We start from the raw sequence: 20,251 nt of genomic DNA on the forward strand, positions 1-20,251 counted from the left end.
GACTCTTGAAGGATAAGTTCACCTTTCCTAACATGTTACGCCTATATGCAGGGAGTAACATGTTATGAACGGACCGACCCCCTCACCCCATGATCACCCTTTGTGACAGCTAGCGCGGGATCTTCTCCCCTCGCTAGCTGTCACTATTTTAACCACTTGCCTACCGGGCACTTTTACCCCCTTCCTGTCCATGCCAATTTTCAGCTTTCAGTGCTGAATTTTGACAATTGCGCAGTCATGCAACACTGAACCCATATGACATTTTTATCATTTTTTCACATAAATAGAGCTTTCTTTTGGTGTTATTTAATCACCACTGGGTGTTTAATTTTTTACACTATAAATTAAAAAGACTGAACGTTTTGGAAAAAAAAAAGTTTTTCTTTGTTTCTATCATAAAATTTAGCAAACAGGTGATTTTTCTCCTTTACTGATGTGTGTTGATGAGAGGGCACTGATGGAGCACTGATGGGCGTTGATAAGGGGACACTGATGAGGGATCATTGATGGGCACTGATGAGGGATCACTGATGGGCGTTGATAAGGGGGCACTGATGAGGGATCACTGATGGGCACTGATGAGGGATCACTGAAGAGGGAGCACTGATGGGCGTTGATAAGGGGGCACTGATGAGGGATCACTGATGGGCGTTGATGAGGGGTCACTGATGGTCACTGATGAGGGAGCACTGATGGGCGCTGATGAGGGGGCACTGATGAGCACTAATAGACAGCACTGACTGGTGGCACTGACAGGCAGTACTGTAGGGCAATGATGGGCAGCACTGATGGGCACTTTTGGGGCTGCACTGATAACCAGGGCACTGATAATCAGTACAGATTTCTGGTTGCTGGTTATCAGCAGTACTTTCCTCACACTGTGGCAGCGTGAGGAAAGTACTACCAATAACCTGTCAAGTGTATTTACATGGTGATCAGCTGTGATTGCACACAGCTGATCATGTGGTAAAAGGCCGCTGTGATTGGCCCTTTACCGAATCATGTGATCAGCTGTGTCCAAAGGACGCAACAATCACAGATGACTCCAGGTGCATGCCGCTGGGGGCGTGTTCTGGAAAGGACATCATACGACACCCTCCCAGAACTGGACAACCGCGCTGTAGCCATCATTCAGCTATAGTGCGGTCAAGAAGAGGTTAACAAAATTGTCCATTTAGGGCTCCACCCGCCTGGCCGCATCAGTCCAACAGCCTTTGCAGCTGTTTGCTTGTAGTTCTCAATGAACTACCACGGAGCTGTTGAGCACTGTGGTAGTTCATTGATTCTTCCTGTAGAGTATATCTGCTTGCCTGTATGAGGTATGAGCGGAGAAATACACTGACAGTCTGCAGGAGTCCGCACCTGCGCTCTGTTGATTGCTGGTGCCTTGCTTTACGGGCTCCAAAAACAAAAAAATTGTAAATTTAGCTGCAAAAAATTAGCATTTTTGGTTAAAAGGTGAACTTATCCTTTAAAAGATAAGCTCCCCTTTGGAACATGTTACTCCTGTATTTAGGATGTAATATGTTCAGTATCCCCCTAACTCCTACTTTCCAATGACAGTGGGCAGGGGTTCCTCTCCCCTACAGCCGCTGTCATATTTTAACCACTTTCTACCCGTTGTATAGCCGATATACGGCTACGGGGTGGTTTTGTAGTTCTGGGAGGACATCGTCCTGTTCGCGCACCCCTTGGGGCATGACCCTGTGATCACTGTGTCTGGTGGATGCAGTGGATCACAGTGCTCAGCACCCGGCCGCTGTATCATTTGATTGGTGTGACCAATAATAGCAATCACATGTAAACAAAACTGTAATAAATGGCAGTCATTTATGCCAGCTTGCTTACTACTGTGATCGATCACAGTTATTACAAAGTACAAGGCCATTGAACCATGTGATAGCTGTAGCCAATCACAGCATCACAATAGTAAGCAAGCTGTCATACATGAAAGCCATTAATGACAGTTCAATCAGTTGCTGTTACATTTACCATTACTGTAACAAACAATCACTGTGCAAAAGAAATAAACAATCACTGAACATCCCCCCCTCCCAGAGTATTACTATGTCACTATGATGACACTGAACTCCTCTGATGACAGTATTTAAAAACAAAATGTAAAAAAAAAAAGTTAAAGAATGAAATAAAAAACATTTTTTTTACATGCTGTCACCAATCAATATCCCTGTTCACAGCCACACCAGTCATATGATGATGCTGTACTGCTCTAGTGACAGTATGTTAAAAAAACAATTGTGGAAAAAAAACTTTTTAATTTCTTTATTTTCCACAACATGACAAAATATTACAGCTTCTAAAAATTTGCCATGTCTCTTACTAAGTGCCTTGGACTGCCTACTTTCCAAAAAGGCATAATTTGGGGGATATATGTACTGTCCTGCCATAAGACATGAGATAGGTAGTCAGTTAAGCTCGTCATACACATAACGAAAAAAAAAGAATTGAACAGTTTCCTCCATCCATGATGTTTAGAGTGTCTCCTGCTGCAGCTATTGTATTCTCACAGCTGGCACTTCTGGCTGTCAAAATACCCAAACAGAGTCTGCTGAGTCCATTTGGATGCAGGTGGTGTTTGGCTAACAATTGAAGGATGTCAACAGGGCCTCCCACAGTGTGACACATTATCTATATATGGCCATCTTTAATATACAGGTCACATGATGGCGATAATGTGGTTAATGTGCAGGATAGATGATGGAAGGAAGATGAATATGTTAATATACAGGTAACAAAAAGACAAGGGAAACGGAGAGCACAAAATAATTAATACCCACCACCTTGGATCTGATACTGCTTACCCTTCTTTTGTTAAATCCTTAATTGATAAAAATCCTCCTCCCATTGTGAGTGGAGGGGGGGGGGGGGGGCTTTCAAATAAAAATACTTGAACTCTGAGCGTATTGCCTTTGATCTCCATTGTGTAATAGCAGCATGCTCACATATAGTAAATGGACACTCCAGGAATTCACAGTCACCACTCTGCTGTTTGCTTGTGTGTGTGTTTTTGCGCACGACAATCTGATCGTTGGTACACTGCTTATGTGCAAAATTATTCAAAGAGACAGGCATGAAAATGTTCCTTATACGATACCAGATCATATGATTTTCGTTAGAGATGCACTGATACGTTTTTTTTTCGTCGGTGAATATGTGTACAGATACTTTTGGTCAAATACTCGCCAATACTGATACTTTGCGGTGCAATTTGAGTTAATGGATGCAAATTGCGCCGCAAAAGATTAGCATTTGATTTGAACAGGAATACGATTCCTGTCCAAATCGCATGCAATTTCCCTACTGCTCCTGTGTGAACCCAGGCTTGTCATAGACTGAGTTCACATGGGAGCGGTGCGGGAAACCTCCTTGTAGGTATCCCATGCTGAGTCTCAGTGGTAGGAGAGGAGAGAAAGCAGTGGGGATTTGATATCCCCATCGCTTTCTTTCCTCTCCTTGCAGCGATGACAGTTCGAGCTAGAAGACTTTTGATTGGTCAGCACCGTCCAAGTGAGATGCCGTCTAGCTCGTTCCTGTTCAAATTGCATACTAATCTTTGCTCTGCAATTGCATTCATTAATGCAAATCGCACCGCAAAGTATTGGTTAAGGTATCGGGAGTATTCATGAAAATACTCGGTATCGGTGCATCCCAAAATTTTGTTTAATCAGTGCAAGTTTTTTCTGAAAATACAAATACATTACAATACAAGACATCACTTCTGAATTTTTATTCTGTCCTAGAAGTTTCGGAACTTTAGTAACCTTTTCATTATTGGTATGATATGAGACTAGCATGCAAAAACAAAAATGGAGGATCATTTATCCAATATTCTCACAGTCCTGTGTACAGGGCTTTACAGAGGTCTGTGTATTGAAAAGCCACTGTGTCTTTGTTCCCTTGTTATGCATGTTTTCTGCACTTCAGAGTGTTTATAATACTCCCCCTCCCGTTGCTGTAGTTCATCCTTCCAGCTTATATTTCACTACAGCATCTGTGAGTTGATGGGAGAGACCACAGTGGCTGGCAGGGAGAGCAAATATTTGACTAATCCTACAGTTGAATATTTGCAACATTTTGGAGCAGAGATTAAGAAGCTTTTCAATAAAAGGGCCACTGTAAAGGTAACTATATAAATACTTACAGGTGACCTAATTTATGGTGACTTTTCAGCTGACCTCCCTGCAAATATCTAAATACACAGATGAAATGCATATATGGACCTGTTAGATTTGCCAAGGGATTTGTACACTCACCGGCCACTTTATTAGGTACACCTGGCTAGTACGGGTCGGGCCCCCTTTTTTCCCTTCAGAACTGCCTTAATTCTTTGTGACATGGTGTTGCAAACATTCCTCAGAGATTTTGGTCCATATTGACATGATAGCATCACACAGTTGCTGTAGATTTTTTGGCTGAACATCTATGATGCAAATCTCCTGTTCAATCACATCCCAAAGGTGCTCTATTGGAATGAGATCTGGTGACTGTGGAGGCCATTGGAGTACATTGAACTCATTGTCAGGTTCAAGAAACCATTTTGAGATGATTTGAGCTTTGTGACATGGTGCATTATCCTGCTGGAAGTATCCATCAGAAGATAGGTACACTGTAGTCATAAACGGGATGGACATGGTCAGCAACAATACTCAGGTAGGCTGTGGTGTTTAAATGATGCTCAGTTGGTACTAAGGGGCCCAAAGCATGCCAAGAAACTATCCCCCACACCATTACACCACCACCAGCAAAGCAGGAAGGATCCATGCTTTCATGTTATTAAGCCAAATTCTGACCTACCATCTGAATATTGCAGCTGAAATCGACAGGAGGTGTGTTGCTGGCCAGATCACCAGGTGAAAACAGATGAATGTCGCAGCTGAAATCGAGACTCATCAGATCAGGCAATGTTTTTCCAATCTTCCATTGTCCAATTTTAGTGAGCCTGTGCGAATTGTAGCCTCCATTTCCTGTTCTTAGCTGACAGGAGTGGCATCTGGTGTGGTGGTCTTCTGCTGTAGCCCATCTGCTTCAAGGTTTAATGTGTTGTACATTCAGAGATGGTATTCTGCATACGCATGCGTTCGGTAGTCACGGGCCACGTCACAGTGCTCTGAAGTAATGACATGGGTATGCTGTTCCTTTAGAGCGCATGCCAAAAACAGCAAATATCTCCTAAACTGTGCATTGCATACTAGCACATTATGAAATACTTACCTTAGAATGAAGCCCTGCGGTGGTGTGTTGTCACCGCTGACAGGGCTTCCATCTTCCTCTGGTCTTCCTTCCGGGTGCACAAGCTCCGGCCATCTGACGGGCCAAACTGCGATGACCTCACTCCCGCGCCTGTGCATGGGAGTCACTGGGGCCACGGCACAGTGCTCTGAAGGAATGGCACAGGTATACCGTTCCTTCAAAACATATGCTTTGGCTGCCAAAACCGTCAAATATCTTCCAAACTGTGCATGTTTAGGAGATATAAATTATAAGCTAACCTGTAGGTAAAAATCACAAAGTGGACTTTACTACCACTTTAAAGTACCAAACCAAAACATGTATGCTAAGTAAAGTTGAAGAAAAGTACATATCTATATACTTGTTCCAGTTGAATGACTCCAAGCAAGTGTGTCGGCATGACAGCCAGGCAACTATCATTTTCAGAAGAAGAGATTGGCAGTGGCAGCCTTCACGTTTCTTTTGATAGATTTACTTTCAGTATGTAAAGTAAACCTTTACATGCATAAAGAAGGGGAAACCGCAGAAACAACTTCATCACTGTGTTGTTGCTCCTCCATGGTCCAATTAGCACAATAGGAGTGATTCTTAGAACAAACTATACTACTTAACTGCACCAGGGGTCGGGTTCCTGGATTGGCTGTTTGTCAGATGTGCTTGGATCACAAGACTATCTGTTATTGTATGCTTTAATAAATCGTGATTTTGCTTTCTTTGCCTCACCATTTTTTTATGTAGAGTGATAGTGATCATGAACATTCATGTAATGTATTCCTTTCATTTGTGGTTTCAGAAATGTTGAAATTCAAGTTTGGACCACGCGGGGCAACTGATTCCATATCCTCTGAGCCCATTACTAGCAGGGCTGCGCGACTGAACAACTTTTTTCAGGTGCCAAACTTATTCTTCCACTAAAATGTCTTTAACTACTTTGTCTAAATACTATAAAATAAACTAAACTGTTGTTTTTAGCCATAAAATTGTGCAGCGCACTTCATAAATAACCTTATCGATTTCACTTTAGATTATGCCAGTTGTATGGCTTATGAGAAATGTGAATGAGAAATTAAGCTCACTAAATGTTTGTTCTGCAGTTCAAATGGTGCGACGAGGCGTATTGTAGTGAGATAGCAGGATTAAATGCAGCATTGTTTTCAGAGATTGTATGTTAGAGTGTAGGTTAAGGCCAACTTCATGAGTACATTTTAGTGCAGGGGTGCTCAACCCTTTGAAGAGCGAGGGCTATTTAAGTGATATGGTAACTGGTCATCGGCCATAATGAAATAAAATGAAATGGTTTGGAATTTACATTTTTTTTTAATTTGAATAGCATAATGTACATTTTCCTCCTGAAACCGCTGAATGCCTGTGGGAGGGAGTGGAGGAGAAGTCAGCTTTTAGATATTGCAGGAGGAAAATGGAGAGGATCATTTTCTGTATATGTCGCCCCCACCACTCCTCATGTCCAAGTGTAAAACAGAATGTGACAGAGAGACTGCACGATTCCCCTGGAGCATGAGACAGGGTCGCCATTGCGACCCTGACACTACACAAGTGGTTGGGGGGTGTGGTATAAACCACTTGTCCCCCACACTGCAAATTTAAACGAGCCCTTTCTGTTCCAAGCCCCCCCATAAGGCCTCTTCACACTGATATGCTGGGTTTACCTGCACCATGGCTTTCCTGCGGGTTAGCTGCCATAGACTTATATCTTGCAAGTGTGGTGCACTTTCAGAAAGTGCAGCAAAACTCCTGCATTTAGTTTGAGGTTGAGGGCCACATCAAATGGCTACGATGGCCACAGGTTGAGAACCCCTATTTTAGTGGGAGTTTCAAAAATTATGACGTCAGACAGGTTAAATGAACATCACTCAGCTAAGACTGATGACCTCTGTCTGCCTCTCATTTGTGGATACACTGGTTGGTTCTTGTTTTCTTTCCTCTCCAACTTACAGCATTATGTATCTGCATTATCATTTACAATGGTAGGCAAAATGGCATTATGATAGGACAACACACTGTGCAATAAGAATATAAAGTTTTCAAAAAATATAAAAACAATAGGAGGTAACCTGGGTGTATCCGCGTGTTAACAGTGGAAGAACTAGGAGGCAGGCTTTCCTTGATCCTCTAAAGAGAATAGTTCTGTCTTTCGACCTCTCCTCCAGATGTCATCTTATAAGAATATAGAGTTACCCATTTAGCTCTTTGGTCTCCTAATATAGGAAACTATGTATTTGGGAGAGCAAAATGGTGAGAGCAGGTAACTAACACAAAAAAAGGAGAGGGTAATGGATAAAGGAATGGAAGGCAAGGATATCGAGAGCTGGGTAAGAATAGAAGACTTAGTTCAAGTTGGGAGTTCTGCCTGTCCCTAAGCAACTCTTGCCAAGCTCAACTGGAATTCAACCTCCCCCTGAATTTCTTTACCGTCAGCCAAATCGTTACAGGTTATAGAATTGGCTCATATTGTTATAGCCTGTAAATTTGGGAGTCCATCTTGTGTTCTGGTTTATACAATAGATAGTTTGGAGTTGTCTTTAACCACTTGTCCCCAAGTGGATTTACCCCCCTGCCTGACCAGGCCATTTTTTACGTTACGGCGCTGTGTTACTTTAACTGACAATTGCGCGGTCATGCAGTGCTACACCCAAATTAAATTTACTGCTTTTTTTTTCCCCACAAATTGAGCTTTCTTTTGGTGGTATTTGATCGCCTGTGCGGTTTTTATTTTTTGCCAACAATTTTGAGAAAAAAAAACAATATTTTGGACTTTGCTATTAAACATGTCCAGTAAAAAATGTAAAAAATCAAATTTCAGCATAAATTTAAGCCAAAATGTATTCTGCTACATGTCTTTTGCTAAAAAAAAAAAAATCCCAATACGTGTAAATTTTTTACTAGTAATGGTGGCGATCAGCGACTTATAGCGGGACTGCCACGGGCATTCTTACACTGGGGGGCACTAACTTGATGTCACTGACATCCCCAGTGACACCAGTACAGTGATCAGTGCTAATAAAAAGCATTGACACTGTACCAATGGCACTGGGTAGGCAGGGATTAACTGTGTGCCATTTTACATTCTGTTCAGTGTTTGTGCTTCACTGTAAGCACACTGCTTTGCATGGCTGTGCTGTGCACAGCCATGCAAAGCAGTGTAAAGGAGCTGACAGGGAAGAGAACTGTTTTGTTTACTTATCGGTCTTCCCCCTGTTGTAGATCCTCAGCAATCACTGGCCGGGACCCGGTGATTGACAGCCACAGCCGAGCTCCCCCTACCCGACAATGCAAAATCACGTATATATACGTGATTTTGCGCACAACTGCCTCCCTGTAGCAGTATTTCTGCTATGGGGCAGAGCTAAAGTGGTTAAATGTGTCTAGCAGTGCCAACTTTTGTGGAAGCTAGAAATCCTATCCTGTTTAGTGTACACATTTTCTTCCATGTCTTGGTTAAGAATGTGGTGTCCTCCAAGACTAGGGAATCACACATATGGCTGCATTTATTAAAGTGGTAGTAAAGTCACTTTGTATATTTTTAGCTACAAGAAAGCTTAAAATAAAGCTTACGTGTAGGTAAAATGAATATCTATTGTGCACGGAGCAACAGCCGGTGACAACACCGGCACATGCGCTATGAAGGAACGGCATACCTGCGCTGTTCCTTCGGAGCTGTGTGCAGCAGCTGAAACTCCCACATGCAGGTGTGACACCATTGGTGCCTTGGCCATTCAAGCAGCCGCAGCCCGCAAACCAGGAAGGATGACCAGGTTAAGATGGAGGACTTCTGCAGCGCACTACTGGTGGGCTTTGTTCTAAGGTAAGCACATTGTATTACCTTGCAGCAGGATTTTCTTTTTTTTTTTTTAACAGTTGTGTTTATTGAAGATGTACAGTGGTACAGAGTTACATAAAACCTAATCAAGTGGGCAATATACGACAAGGTAAACAGAATTCACTAATATCCTAAAAACAAAAGAGTCCTACAATAGCATCCTGATAAAATTCTGTGTTCCACCCAAGACCTGACCCGAGCAAGTTAGTCAAACAAGAACTTAGTGTGACCCAAAGGCAGGTGTCCAGCCAAGGAAGGGGGAATCGAGGTGGAGGAGGGGAAGGGTAGGAGCGGGGAGGAGGAGGAAGAAGAAGGGGAAGACAGAGGGCATGGGCGGAGACAGGTACAGGTAGCAATACAGTGTTGTTCGGGTGCTACCAAAATCTTCAAACAAATAACTGGAGACCACTACAACCTATACTGTGAGACCCTGTGCCTCCACCTACCCAGCTCATATTTGATCAAATTTTGCTGGACAGTTGCAGCTTATGTACGTAAGCTTACAGAGAGGAAGAGCACCATTAATTGCTGCCGTCCAACCAGAGACCTTGGGTGGGGTTGGCAACTTCCATCTCAACAAATTTCTTGTCTAGCGTAATAAGTAGAGAAGAAGACAAACAGCTTACTATGCTTAGATGCCTCCACAAGATTAGTAAGTCCGAACAGCGGTATCAGCGGGTCAAAAGGAACAGACAGGTTATCAACTGCATTGATAGTGTTCAATTCCCCAGTCCAAAAGGGATGCAGCCTCAAACATAACCAAAACATATGGTTAAATGTCCCCTCGGCCGTATCACAGCAGGAACATGCTGCCGTTTTCCCAGGATAAATTGCAGCCAGTCGCTGAGGAGTATAGTATACTCTGGATAAATCTCAATTGTATAAAGCGATCTCTGGCAGAGATCATAGTAGGGAGATATTGCAAAAGGCAGTCCTCTCAGTCATCTTCCGTCAGGAATGGGTGGTCCGTGTGCCATTTACTATAGAGTGACTCCATTCTAGGGGTAGTCAGAGGGGATAGCAAGGAGTGGATTGAGAACAAAGCTTTAGGCAGGTCTTCCTCTATCAACAAACTTTCCAAGGGGTCAGTTTGTATAGCTGGGGTAGATGGGAATTGAGCAGCAATCGCATGGCGCAAATGTAGAAACCAGATAAATATCCGGTAAGACAGGCTGTAAGCGTGTTTGAGCTCCTCGAAGGATGGAAAGGCACCCCGAGGCATTATATGTTGCAATATCTTAACGCCATACCGAACCCACACTGCAGGTTCTGGCACCGTGTGCAGATGAGGAAGTGCAGGTTTGCCCCAGAATGGTGTGTAGGAGGAGTAGGTGGTATTTTATGCATATTGAACCCTGGCCTGCCTCCAGATTATGCACACTCCAGAATAATGAAGCAATCGATAATGTGAAGTGCCGATTTAAGAGACAGATCACAGTCCTCCAGGTTATAAAAGAGTGTCATCTGCGTACAAGGAAACCCAGTCTTCCCAGTCACCCACAGAAATACCTTGCAAGGTCTTAGAGGAGTGGATCAGACAGACCAAGGTCTTGATCGCCAGGGCAAAGAGACTTGGCAAAAGGGGACAGCCCTGTCGAGTGCCTCTGTGGACAGCAAAAGGGGAAGATAGAGCATTATTAGTATGGACTCTCGCATATGGTGAGTTGTAGAGGCACTTGACCCATGAGGTGAAATTAGGGCCAAATGCGAAACGCTGAAGAGCCTCCCACACGTATTTCCATTCGACTGAGTCAAAGTCCTTTTTTCAGCATCAAGGGACAGCACGACACCTGGGCTGTCTCTGGTACTGGCAACAGAGATGTGAGTGAATAGCCTACATATGTTAATGTCAGTGTCTTTACCTGGCATGAAGCCTGTGTGATCATAATGCACTAACGTAGAAATAACTGAATACAGTCTCCCAGCAAGCACTTTAGCGAAGATTTTCACGTCTGCATTCAACAGAGAGATTGGATGGTAAGAGGAGCACTGTGTCGGATCCTTTCCAGGCTTTAAAATCACCACTATCACTGCCTGCAGCATAGAGGGGGGCAAATTTCCTGTCTCATGTAGTGTATTGAGAAGGTGATGAAAACGGGGAGCCAGCTGATCAGTGTAAGTTTATAAAACTCAACTGGGTAGCCATCCGGGCCCGGTGTTTTCCAGACTGGAGAGCACCAATTGCCTGCTGGATCTCTTCCAAACAAATGGGGCCTCCAATTTTTCCCTCTGGGCCAGGGAAAGAGACGGTAGATCAACAAGATCCAGGTACTGGGACAACTTCTGTGAGGTATAGGTAACTTTGGATGAATATAAGGCTGCATAGTGTTCAGCAAAACAGTGGTTAATCGAGACTGGGTCAAAAATTACAGATCCATCCGCAGCTTGAATGAGGGCAACGTTAGTCATAGGAGTCTGTTCCCTAGCCAACCAAGCCGGTAGATGCCCAGAATTGTCCCCTTGTTCACAAATTCGTTGATTCTGATGGAGCAATGCCTTTCTAGTTGCCTCCGTGTGCAAAGCAAGGGCTTCCCTAATGGCCAGCTGCAAGTTATGATGGTTATTGGAGTCTGTGACACATCTGGATTCAGATTCTCACACCTGCCTGTCCACTACCTCCACCTCTACCCTTTTGGCCTACAGGCCTCCTATCAAAGTATGATACTGGGCCCTAAGGGTAGCTTTACAGGCCTCCCACGTCACCGGAGGAGCAGCAGTATCAGAATTGGAGGCACAGTATTGCTCCAAGGCCTCCCCTATGGGGGATTCAACCTCTGGATCGGTAATCCAGTAGCTGGAGAGTCTCCATAGCTTGTCAAAGGGAGGTCGTAAATCATCAAACGGAGAAGTGGAGCATGGTCTGATATCCCCCTACGTAAGATTGTAATCTCATGGACCCTTACTAAAAGTGGAGGTGCAACATAGTAAAGGTCAATCATAGACATCGTTCTATGAGAAGCCAAGTGGCAGGTATAGGCCTTAGTCTTAGGATTCCCCCGCCACATGTCTGTGTACTGATAAAGCCCCTTCCCTCTGGCCAGGTCTGACTCTCTGCAGTCTTCAGGATATAATTTAGCTACTCTAGGATCAGGAGTAAGATTGAAGTTGCCCACAAGGAGAATATGGGATGTGGGGTACAAAGTCAAGAGCAGGGCCAGAGCAGCCAACGAACGCACGGAGGCAGGAGGAGGAAGATATAGGCCAACGATCGCCAGTTCAAAACAATCATCTCATGCACCAGAGCATATTTACCCTCGGAATCCAGCCTGAGATGGAGGAGAGTAGGTGGCACAGATTTATGAATAAGGACATTAACCACCTGGGCTTTTGAAGAATAAGTAGCGTAGTAGTGTCCAATCCAAGCTTTCTTTAAACTAAGTACCTTGCGACCCATCAAATGGGTTTCCTGTAAGATGCATATGTGGGGACTATAGGATTTGAGAAATTGGAAGAACAAGGAACGCTTCACAGGGGAGTTGAGGCTCCACACATTACATGAAATACATTTCAGATCAGGAGATGCCATTACATGGGTGTTCTAAAGTTAGTGTACAGCCCCTCAGGCTGAATCCCGAGAAGAAAACACAGAAATGCAAATCAGGAAGCACAATAAACATAGGACTAGCAAGAAATGGAACACTTGAAACAAAGAATGTACCCTTCAGTTTAAGAAATAAAACTACAAACTCTCATAAAACATGACCAAGCCGACTTTGGATCCTGCTAACTTGGTGGCCTTAGCCTCCGAATCGTCTGACAGAGGTCGAGGGTCTGCCTCTTGTCATCCCCAGGCCTCATCTGCACCAGCAGAAAAATTTGGCTTGATATATTGGCAGCCCCACAATACAGCCAGCCAGCCTGTGTAGCTCATGAAATTGTGAATGTGAGGGGGAGTCGGGGGCAGTGATATTGCTGCGATCATCAGGAGCAGGAGAAATTATTTTTGGTTGTTTTTTTGGTGATTGGGTATGGTAGTAGCAAGAAATATACAGCTAAATTAAAAATTTTGGGTCAGTTTTCCTTTGATAATAAAAAAAAAATGCTCTCAACTGATCGCTCCACCAGAGGCTACTCTGCCCCTTTTCTACGGAAATGAAAATTGGCGCTAAACAGATCCTTCTCTTCATCCCAACAGAGGCAGATTATACGTTTTTGCTCTAAAATCATCCATCTGTAAACGGATTCAGGAAACTAAGTTTAAATTCCTTACTGGATGGTACCGTACACCGTTGATACTTCACAAATATTGTCCCACTGTCTCAGACCAGTGTTGGTGATGCCAAGATGGTGGGGGCTATTTATTACACATCTTTTGGACATGTCCAAAATTGGAATCCTTTTGGAAAGAGGTGCGACATATCTCCCAGAAGTTCACTGATTATGTCCTTCCAGAAGACCCGTCTGTTACAATTAGGCGCAATAGAGACATGAACGCTGTACGCAACAGCCATCTTCTTAAGGTCTCTGCATTTTGGTTTCATGAGCAGTGTTCCTATTCTTGCCCCTACCCCTTTGCAAACTATGGAATTTGTAAACACAAATGCTCCTGCGCTTGGGGATGGACTCGATGCAGGCTACAACCACATTAAGAATGTCCTGGAACATGCACAACTTGCTGCCCTCAAATAGACCGGGGGAATCCAAATATACTGAATGAGGAAAGAACAAACAGAGGGCGCACAGGCCTAGTGCATTACCATAAAAAATGTTTAATAAGAAATAAAGTAGGTGTTGTACTCACAAACGACAATTATGTAAAGGCTCATCATAAAGGAACAGCTGGGTCAACACCGCGCTGAGTAACAGTCTGCAATAGAGAGTGTAGACATCCAATAGGCTGACGCGTTTCGAGGACTTGCCTTTTCCTCAAAGCCAACTCATGGAATTTGTAGCTGTAACTTTTAGCAAACTTCAAAAGAGCCTCTTATTTTAATTAAAACACAAATAGATGCCAGCGTCCGGGGCTGTAAACAGCTAATTAGTCTTGGCAGGATGTCTGTTTCCAGGAACCATGAAAAACACTTTCCTCTGCCCTATCGTAAAACAATAATAACTCAGTCAAGCAGTCACACATGACCTGTAAGGCCATTAGAGCTCTAGGAATGCGGAGCATACTATAAAACGTCTATTCCACATGTAACAATTCCACATACAATTCATAGAATTCAACAGGAACAGGGCACATTAATATTAGGCATATATTTGAATAGGGAATATCATACCAAACAAATCAAGGTCATACATGACTATGTTAACACATAGGAAAGTGGAGAAAGCAATCTCTTCTATCCTGGGTGACAAAGATACGCTGTGTTTGGTATCCCTAGGTTTGAAATATAATTCTGAATATCAATCTGCCAGTTGCTAGAATACCACCTGCACATGTTGGATGTTGTAATATTAGTATGAAACTGTAGTTGGGACACCGCTCCCCCCACCCCCAGTCCTCTTGTGCTGATGTCACCACTGCGGGCTCCCTGTCTGTATCATGAGAGCTGGACAGTGTTTTTCTTTTTCTTTTTTTTTTTTTCTTTTGTAATGCCAGTGACCAGTAGAGGTAGGGATATTGTCTCGAGTCCAGTTAGTCGATATCATCAGGGAAGGGATGATTAAACACCAGTTTTAATTAATATACTATTTGGCAATTAACTAAAAATTAAAAGGTAAGTTCACCTTTTCATTACATGGTACGCCCATATTCAGGGTGTAACATGTTCTGATTAGACCGCCCACACTCCCCTGTTTTGACCGCTAGCTGGGTATCTTTTCCCCCCTCGCTAGCTGTCAAACTTTAACAAAACGCGGCTGTGCGGGGCACAGTATTGAAGAAGGTCAGCAGCGGCAGCCCTAGTATTAATTTTGCACGCTTTTTGAAAGGGAATGTTGCTTTGTAGATAATTATTTTGCCATTTTTGTTTTTAGGGAAGGTCATCATGTCTACCTCTATTTCACCATCAACAACTGTCAGCCCTCAGCAGAGAAGGACTTTTAGATTCCTTATTTGTACTTTTTGAAGAATGCAACAGTCCTGTCTTAATGAAGATCAAACATGTGGCAAACTTTGTAAAAAAATGTAAGTGTCACTATAATTTATCTTCACTCGCCAATCATCAGGTTATTTGAAGTGCTTCTATTATTTCAAACTTTTGTTGGATTTAAAGAGACTGTCACCAAATTGAAAGTAAAAGTATAAAAAAATTAAGTATTTAAAATGCTTACTTGCAATAACTTTTCTTTCCAGAAAGATTGTTTGTTTATTTAATTGCAATGTGCCCTTGAGTGTGCAAGAAAATGTTAATACTTAAAGTGGAACTGCACTCTCTCAATCAACATGGACTATTAATCCTTATGCTGCTAGCATTAGTAAGTATACAGTTAGGCCCATATGTATTTGGACACAGGCACAATTTTAGATTTTTTCACGTAATTACCAAAACATATTCAAGCTATAGTTATATAATGCATGTGGGCTGAGAGTGCACACTCTCAGGTTTAGTTTGAGGGAATGTACATCCAAATTGGAGGAAGGGTTTAGGAATTACAGCTCTTAAGAGTAGCCATCCCTCCTTTTTCAAGGGACCAAAAGTAATTGGACAATTGAATCAAAAGCTGTTTCATGGCCACGTGTGGGCTACTCCTTCGTTATTTCTTCATCAATTAAGCCGGTAAAAGGTCTGGAGTTGATTCTAAGTGTGGTATTTGCATTTGGAATCTATTGCTGTGAACCTACATCATGTGTTCAAAGGAGCTGTCCATGCAAGTGAAACAAGCCATTGTAAGGCTTCAAAAATTAAACAATTTCATCAGAGAGCAGCAACATTAGGAGTGGCCAAATCAACAGTTTGGTACATTCTGTGGAAAGAAGAACACACTGGTGGGCTCAGCAAGATAAAAAGGCATGGATGTCCACAGAAGACAACAGTGGTAGATGATTGCAGGATCCTCTCTATGGTAAAGCAAAACCCATTCACAACATCTAGATAAGTACACTCTCCTGTGGTGGTTTATGTAAGAATTTATTCTAAATACTTAGGGCGGTGTTCTCTCCCTCAAACAAAATATTGCTGTGCCTCCAGCTGTTAAAATACGGCAAATATTTAAGAAACCAATAATTTGGACACCTTAATAATTTGATCACCACTTAATAATTTACCTTGAGTTCTTTCATCAATATGATTTCGTACCATATACACAAAATTTGCCTTTTTAATAAATAAATACATTTATGTACAAATATATATATATATATATATATATATATATATATATATATATATATTAATACAAACGCAAAATACTGGTGATGAATATATTTGTACACACAATCAAAGATATAGTACGCTAATATCCTACGGTATCATACAAAATATGATTATCAAATAAGGGAAAACAAAATTTTGGGAGGTTAGTTGAAACATACAGTGCTTCAGATATTATTTCTCATTTCCCGCGGCCGTAGGAAAATAAGAAAGTATCTCTGATAATTCGCACCACAAAAAACACTACAAATCAGTTAGTATGCAATATATAACCTCAGTACCATTGCTCAAACAGTTATAATCATACAGATAACCTTAATACTTTCCTAACCACACAATAAAATGTTATAATGCTTAGAACGTTTGAAATATAAAGGAAAATTACAATATTTTGGCACAGTCTCACCACTCCCAGAATCTCGATTTTGAGGCCTCCCAGTGGGATGCAATTGGAAAAGAAATGTTTCTGGGCAGTCAGGCACCAGAACTTAAATGAGCATCACCGTCTCTGGCAAAAATCTTTTCCTTCAAAATGGCAGCTGGAAGTTCTCAGCAAAATGGCCGCAGGTGGCAAGTGAGTATCGTGCAGTATATAGTGGTAATAGAGTAATGAAGAAGTAGTTTCAGGAGTAGTTCAGAAGTGATCAAGAAGATTAGAAGATGTCAGAAGATTTCAGAAGCTTTAAGTTTTCAGAAGATTTTTCTCAATTTGAAGTGTTTGGCATTTTATAACATACAAGTTCTTTGTTCCGAAGGACCTCTCAACAGGCTTGTTGATTGGACGGTTGAGAAGTTTGCGTACCTATAGAAGTTCCTTACCTGTCCACCGGGGACAGTCCAGTATCACAAATGAATTGGTGGTCTTAATGATGACTCACCCTTTGATATAAACAGTATGTCTTTATGGTTCAAATATATGGGTCCTATTCAGGTATGGATGATTTCCCTACTAACTCTTAAATAAGGACCATAGAAAGATGTGAATTCATTTGGTTTCTCATTTTTCTGATATATGAACTGTATTGGAATGGCTGATTTCCTTTGGAAATATAGAAATTACTCAACTCACAAACCATCTTATATTTTATCACTTCAAACTTCAGTTGAGTGGGATGCAGTACCCAACTTTACCGAATGGATTTTGGTGTGTGGGTACATACTTTTTGATAATATTTCCATTGATATATACCAAGCTCTTTTAAATGACCCAACTTTCACCTTATGTTTAATGCACGGTTCAAGGATATGTTACAGAGGAAGCTTCTAGTTACTAGCACTATTGTGTGAGAATTAGGGTAAACAGAATGGACTGAATTTTAACCTCAGGATACAATAGCTGATTGTGACCGTTCAGAGGTTTTGTTTGGTGATCACACATCTTCCAAGGTTTTTGGAAGAAACAAGACAATAAGGATTTCTTCTCACCATTGTCACTTTGGTACTTTGTTTGATCACCTGCAGAAATTCAAATAGTGGTGGTTTAGCCTCATTGTGTCTTAGACAAATTTCTTCCACTCATTGTGTGTGGTAACTTCTTGGAAGGTCACTTGAAATTATCCGAGAATGTCCCATGACAGTCAGCTTTTAAGATGTTCTTTTGGATAATATCATTTTTCTTAATAAATAGTCCAAAAGTCATCACACTCCAGGAGGTGGGCGTTTCATTGTCAAAGTCTACAAATAAGAGAAGACTTCACGAGGGCAAATACAGAGGGTTCACCACAAGGTGCAAACCATTCATAAGCCTGAAGAATAGAGAAGCCAGATTAGACTTTACCAAACAACATCTAAGAAAGCCAGACCAGTTCTGGAAAAGCATTCTTTGGATGGATGAAACTAAGATTAATCTGTACCAGAATGTCAAAGAAAAGTGTGGAGAAGGCTTGGAACAGCTCATGATCCAAAGCACACAACGTCATCTGGAAAACATAGTGAAGGCATGGGCATGCATGGCTTCCAGTGGCACTGGGTCATTGGTGTATATTGATGATGTGACAGAAGACAGAAGCAGCCGGATGAATTCTGCAGTGTTTAGAGATATACTGTCAACCCAGATTCAGCCAAATGCAGCAAAGTTGATTGGACGGCTCTTCACAGTACAGATTGACAATGATCCAAAACACACTGCAAAAGCAACCCAGGAGCTTTTGAAGAAAAAGAAGTGGAATGTTCTTCAATAGCCGAGTCAATCACCTGATCTCAACCCAATTGAGCATGCATTTCACTTGCTGAAGGCAAAACTAAAGGCAGAAAGACCCGCAAACAAACAACAACTGAAGACCGCTGCAGTTAGAGCCTGGCAAAGCATCAGAAAGGAGAAAACCCAGTCTTTGGTGATGTCCATGGGTTCCAGACTTTAGGCAGTCATTGCCAGTAAAGGATTCTCAACAAAATATTAAAAATTAAATTTTATTTATGATTATATTCATCTGTCCAATTACATTTGATCCCCTGAAAATGTAGGGACTGTGTATAAAAATGGTTGCAGTTCCTAACATTTGTACTTGATATTTATGTTCAACCCCTTGAATTAAAGCTGAAAGTCTGCACTTCAAATTCATTTGGATTGTTTCATTTTTATTTATTCTCGTGGCATACAGAGCCAAAAGTATGAAAATTGTGCCTGTGTCCAAATATAAATGAACTATATGAGAAAGTACATCGTATTTGCATGTTTTAAACTTTTTTTTTAATATTAACAATGAATTATATTGCATTTTTGGTTTGTGGTGCTCAGATGCAGTGCAGTTCCATTTTAAGGAAAATCCATTCCCAAACACAGCCTCCTTTCTCCTGTAGAGATAGCCCTCTCATCTTCTGGGAGTATCTAATTACTCTCTGTGTTTACCCAGCACCTCTGCCCTTCCCTTAGGCTTCCTATATAACTTTTTATGTAGTCACTGGTGGAAAGTGGAAATAGAAGATATTATAGATTGTCAATTGAGTGACCGTTCTGAGGGCTCAAGTTCACTAAAGCATGCGGTATGCAGGTGATCTGACACATTTTTTTCCAAATACTGCATGCGATGCTGAAAATGTCAATTTATGCGGTCCCTTTATATCTCTTACAATGTTCCTTTTATGCTGTATTTACATCGAAAAGCAAAACCGCTTTGTAAATACTGCATAAAACGGTGTTAAAGTCAATTCAAGGAAATGCATAGTAGCGCACCGAAAATAAAATTCTGGGTGAAACTGAAAATTCAGGATGCACTTGGCCAAAAACCGAAATGGACAATTTTTTAAAAAAATATATTTTTTACAAATAATTGTATTATATTCGACTTTTTAATATCATGAATTTAAATGAGTATGAGTTTACTGTAGTATGAATTCGGCGGCTGATATATTGGTGCATCACTAGAAAATAAATGCACGTGATAGTTACAGAATGTGTTTGATTTCTGCTGGTTGTCAAGAACCAGCACCCATCGGCGTCTTTAACAACCAGTAAATAGCTGGTTGCTAAGAATTGAGTGGCCGCTGGCATCCTTAACAACCAATAAATATAATGGTTGTTAAGGAGTGGTTGTTAAGCCTGCTTCTTAACAACCTTGATATTTACTGCTAGCTTTCACTGCTAAAATATTGCAGCACTTTATAGAAAGACTCATGCGGTATTTTAATAGCATTTTTAAGTGAACTGCAAAATAAAATTTTTGCAAACCACTAAGAGGTATTTTACCACATTTCTTAAAGTAGTAAATATCGCGTTGTGATTTGAGCCCTGAGTCTACTGGGGCTGTTTACATCACAAGCAAGATGGCGGTGCTCAGCAGCAGTCGCTGTGCTTTAGAATTTCGGCACAGGGGATGTTGTTACAGGTAAATGACATGCCTATGAAGATTGCAAGAAACATCTCGTGAGTGCTAGTGGAGGAGTATTATCTTAGTTCAGTGCTTAC

General features: G+C 41.7%; 1 protein-coding gene across 2 annotated transcripts in view; it reads left to right on the top strand.

The window, feature by feature from the left end:
• Positions 1–6,045: 6,045 nt before the first annotated feature.
• The window catches only part of LOC149449356 (citron Rho-interacting kinase-like), a 201,808-nt gene continuing 187,602 nt past the window's right edge, over positions 6,046–20,251 (top strand). For both annotated transcript variants that reach the window (XM_089693340.1, XM_089693341.1), the window contains exons 1-2: positions 6,046–6,141; positions 15,011–15,161. In XM_089693340.1, the coding sequence (XP_089549466.1) occupies positions 6,046–6,141; positions 15,011–15,161 (247 nt within the window). The remainder of the gene's footprint in view (positions 6,142–15,010; positions 15,162–20,251) is intronic.

The sequence above is a fragment of the Staurois parvus genome, unplaced genomic scaffold (assembly GCF_062004578.1).
Source record: "Staurois parvus isolate SC_StPar_1 unplaced genomic scaffold, SC_StPar_1.0 ptg000626l, whole genome shotgun sequence".
Lineage (NCBI taxonomy): Eukaryota > Metazoa > Chordata > Amphibia > Anura > Ranidae > Staurois > Staurois parvus.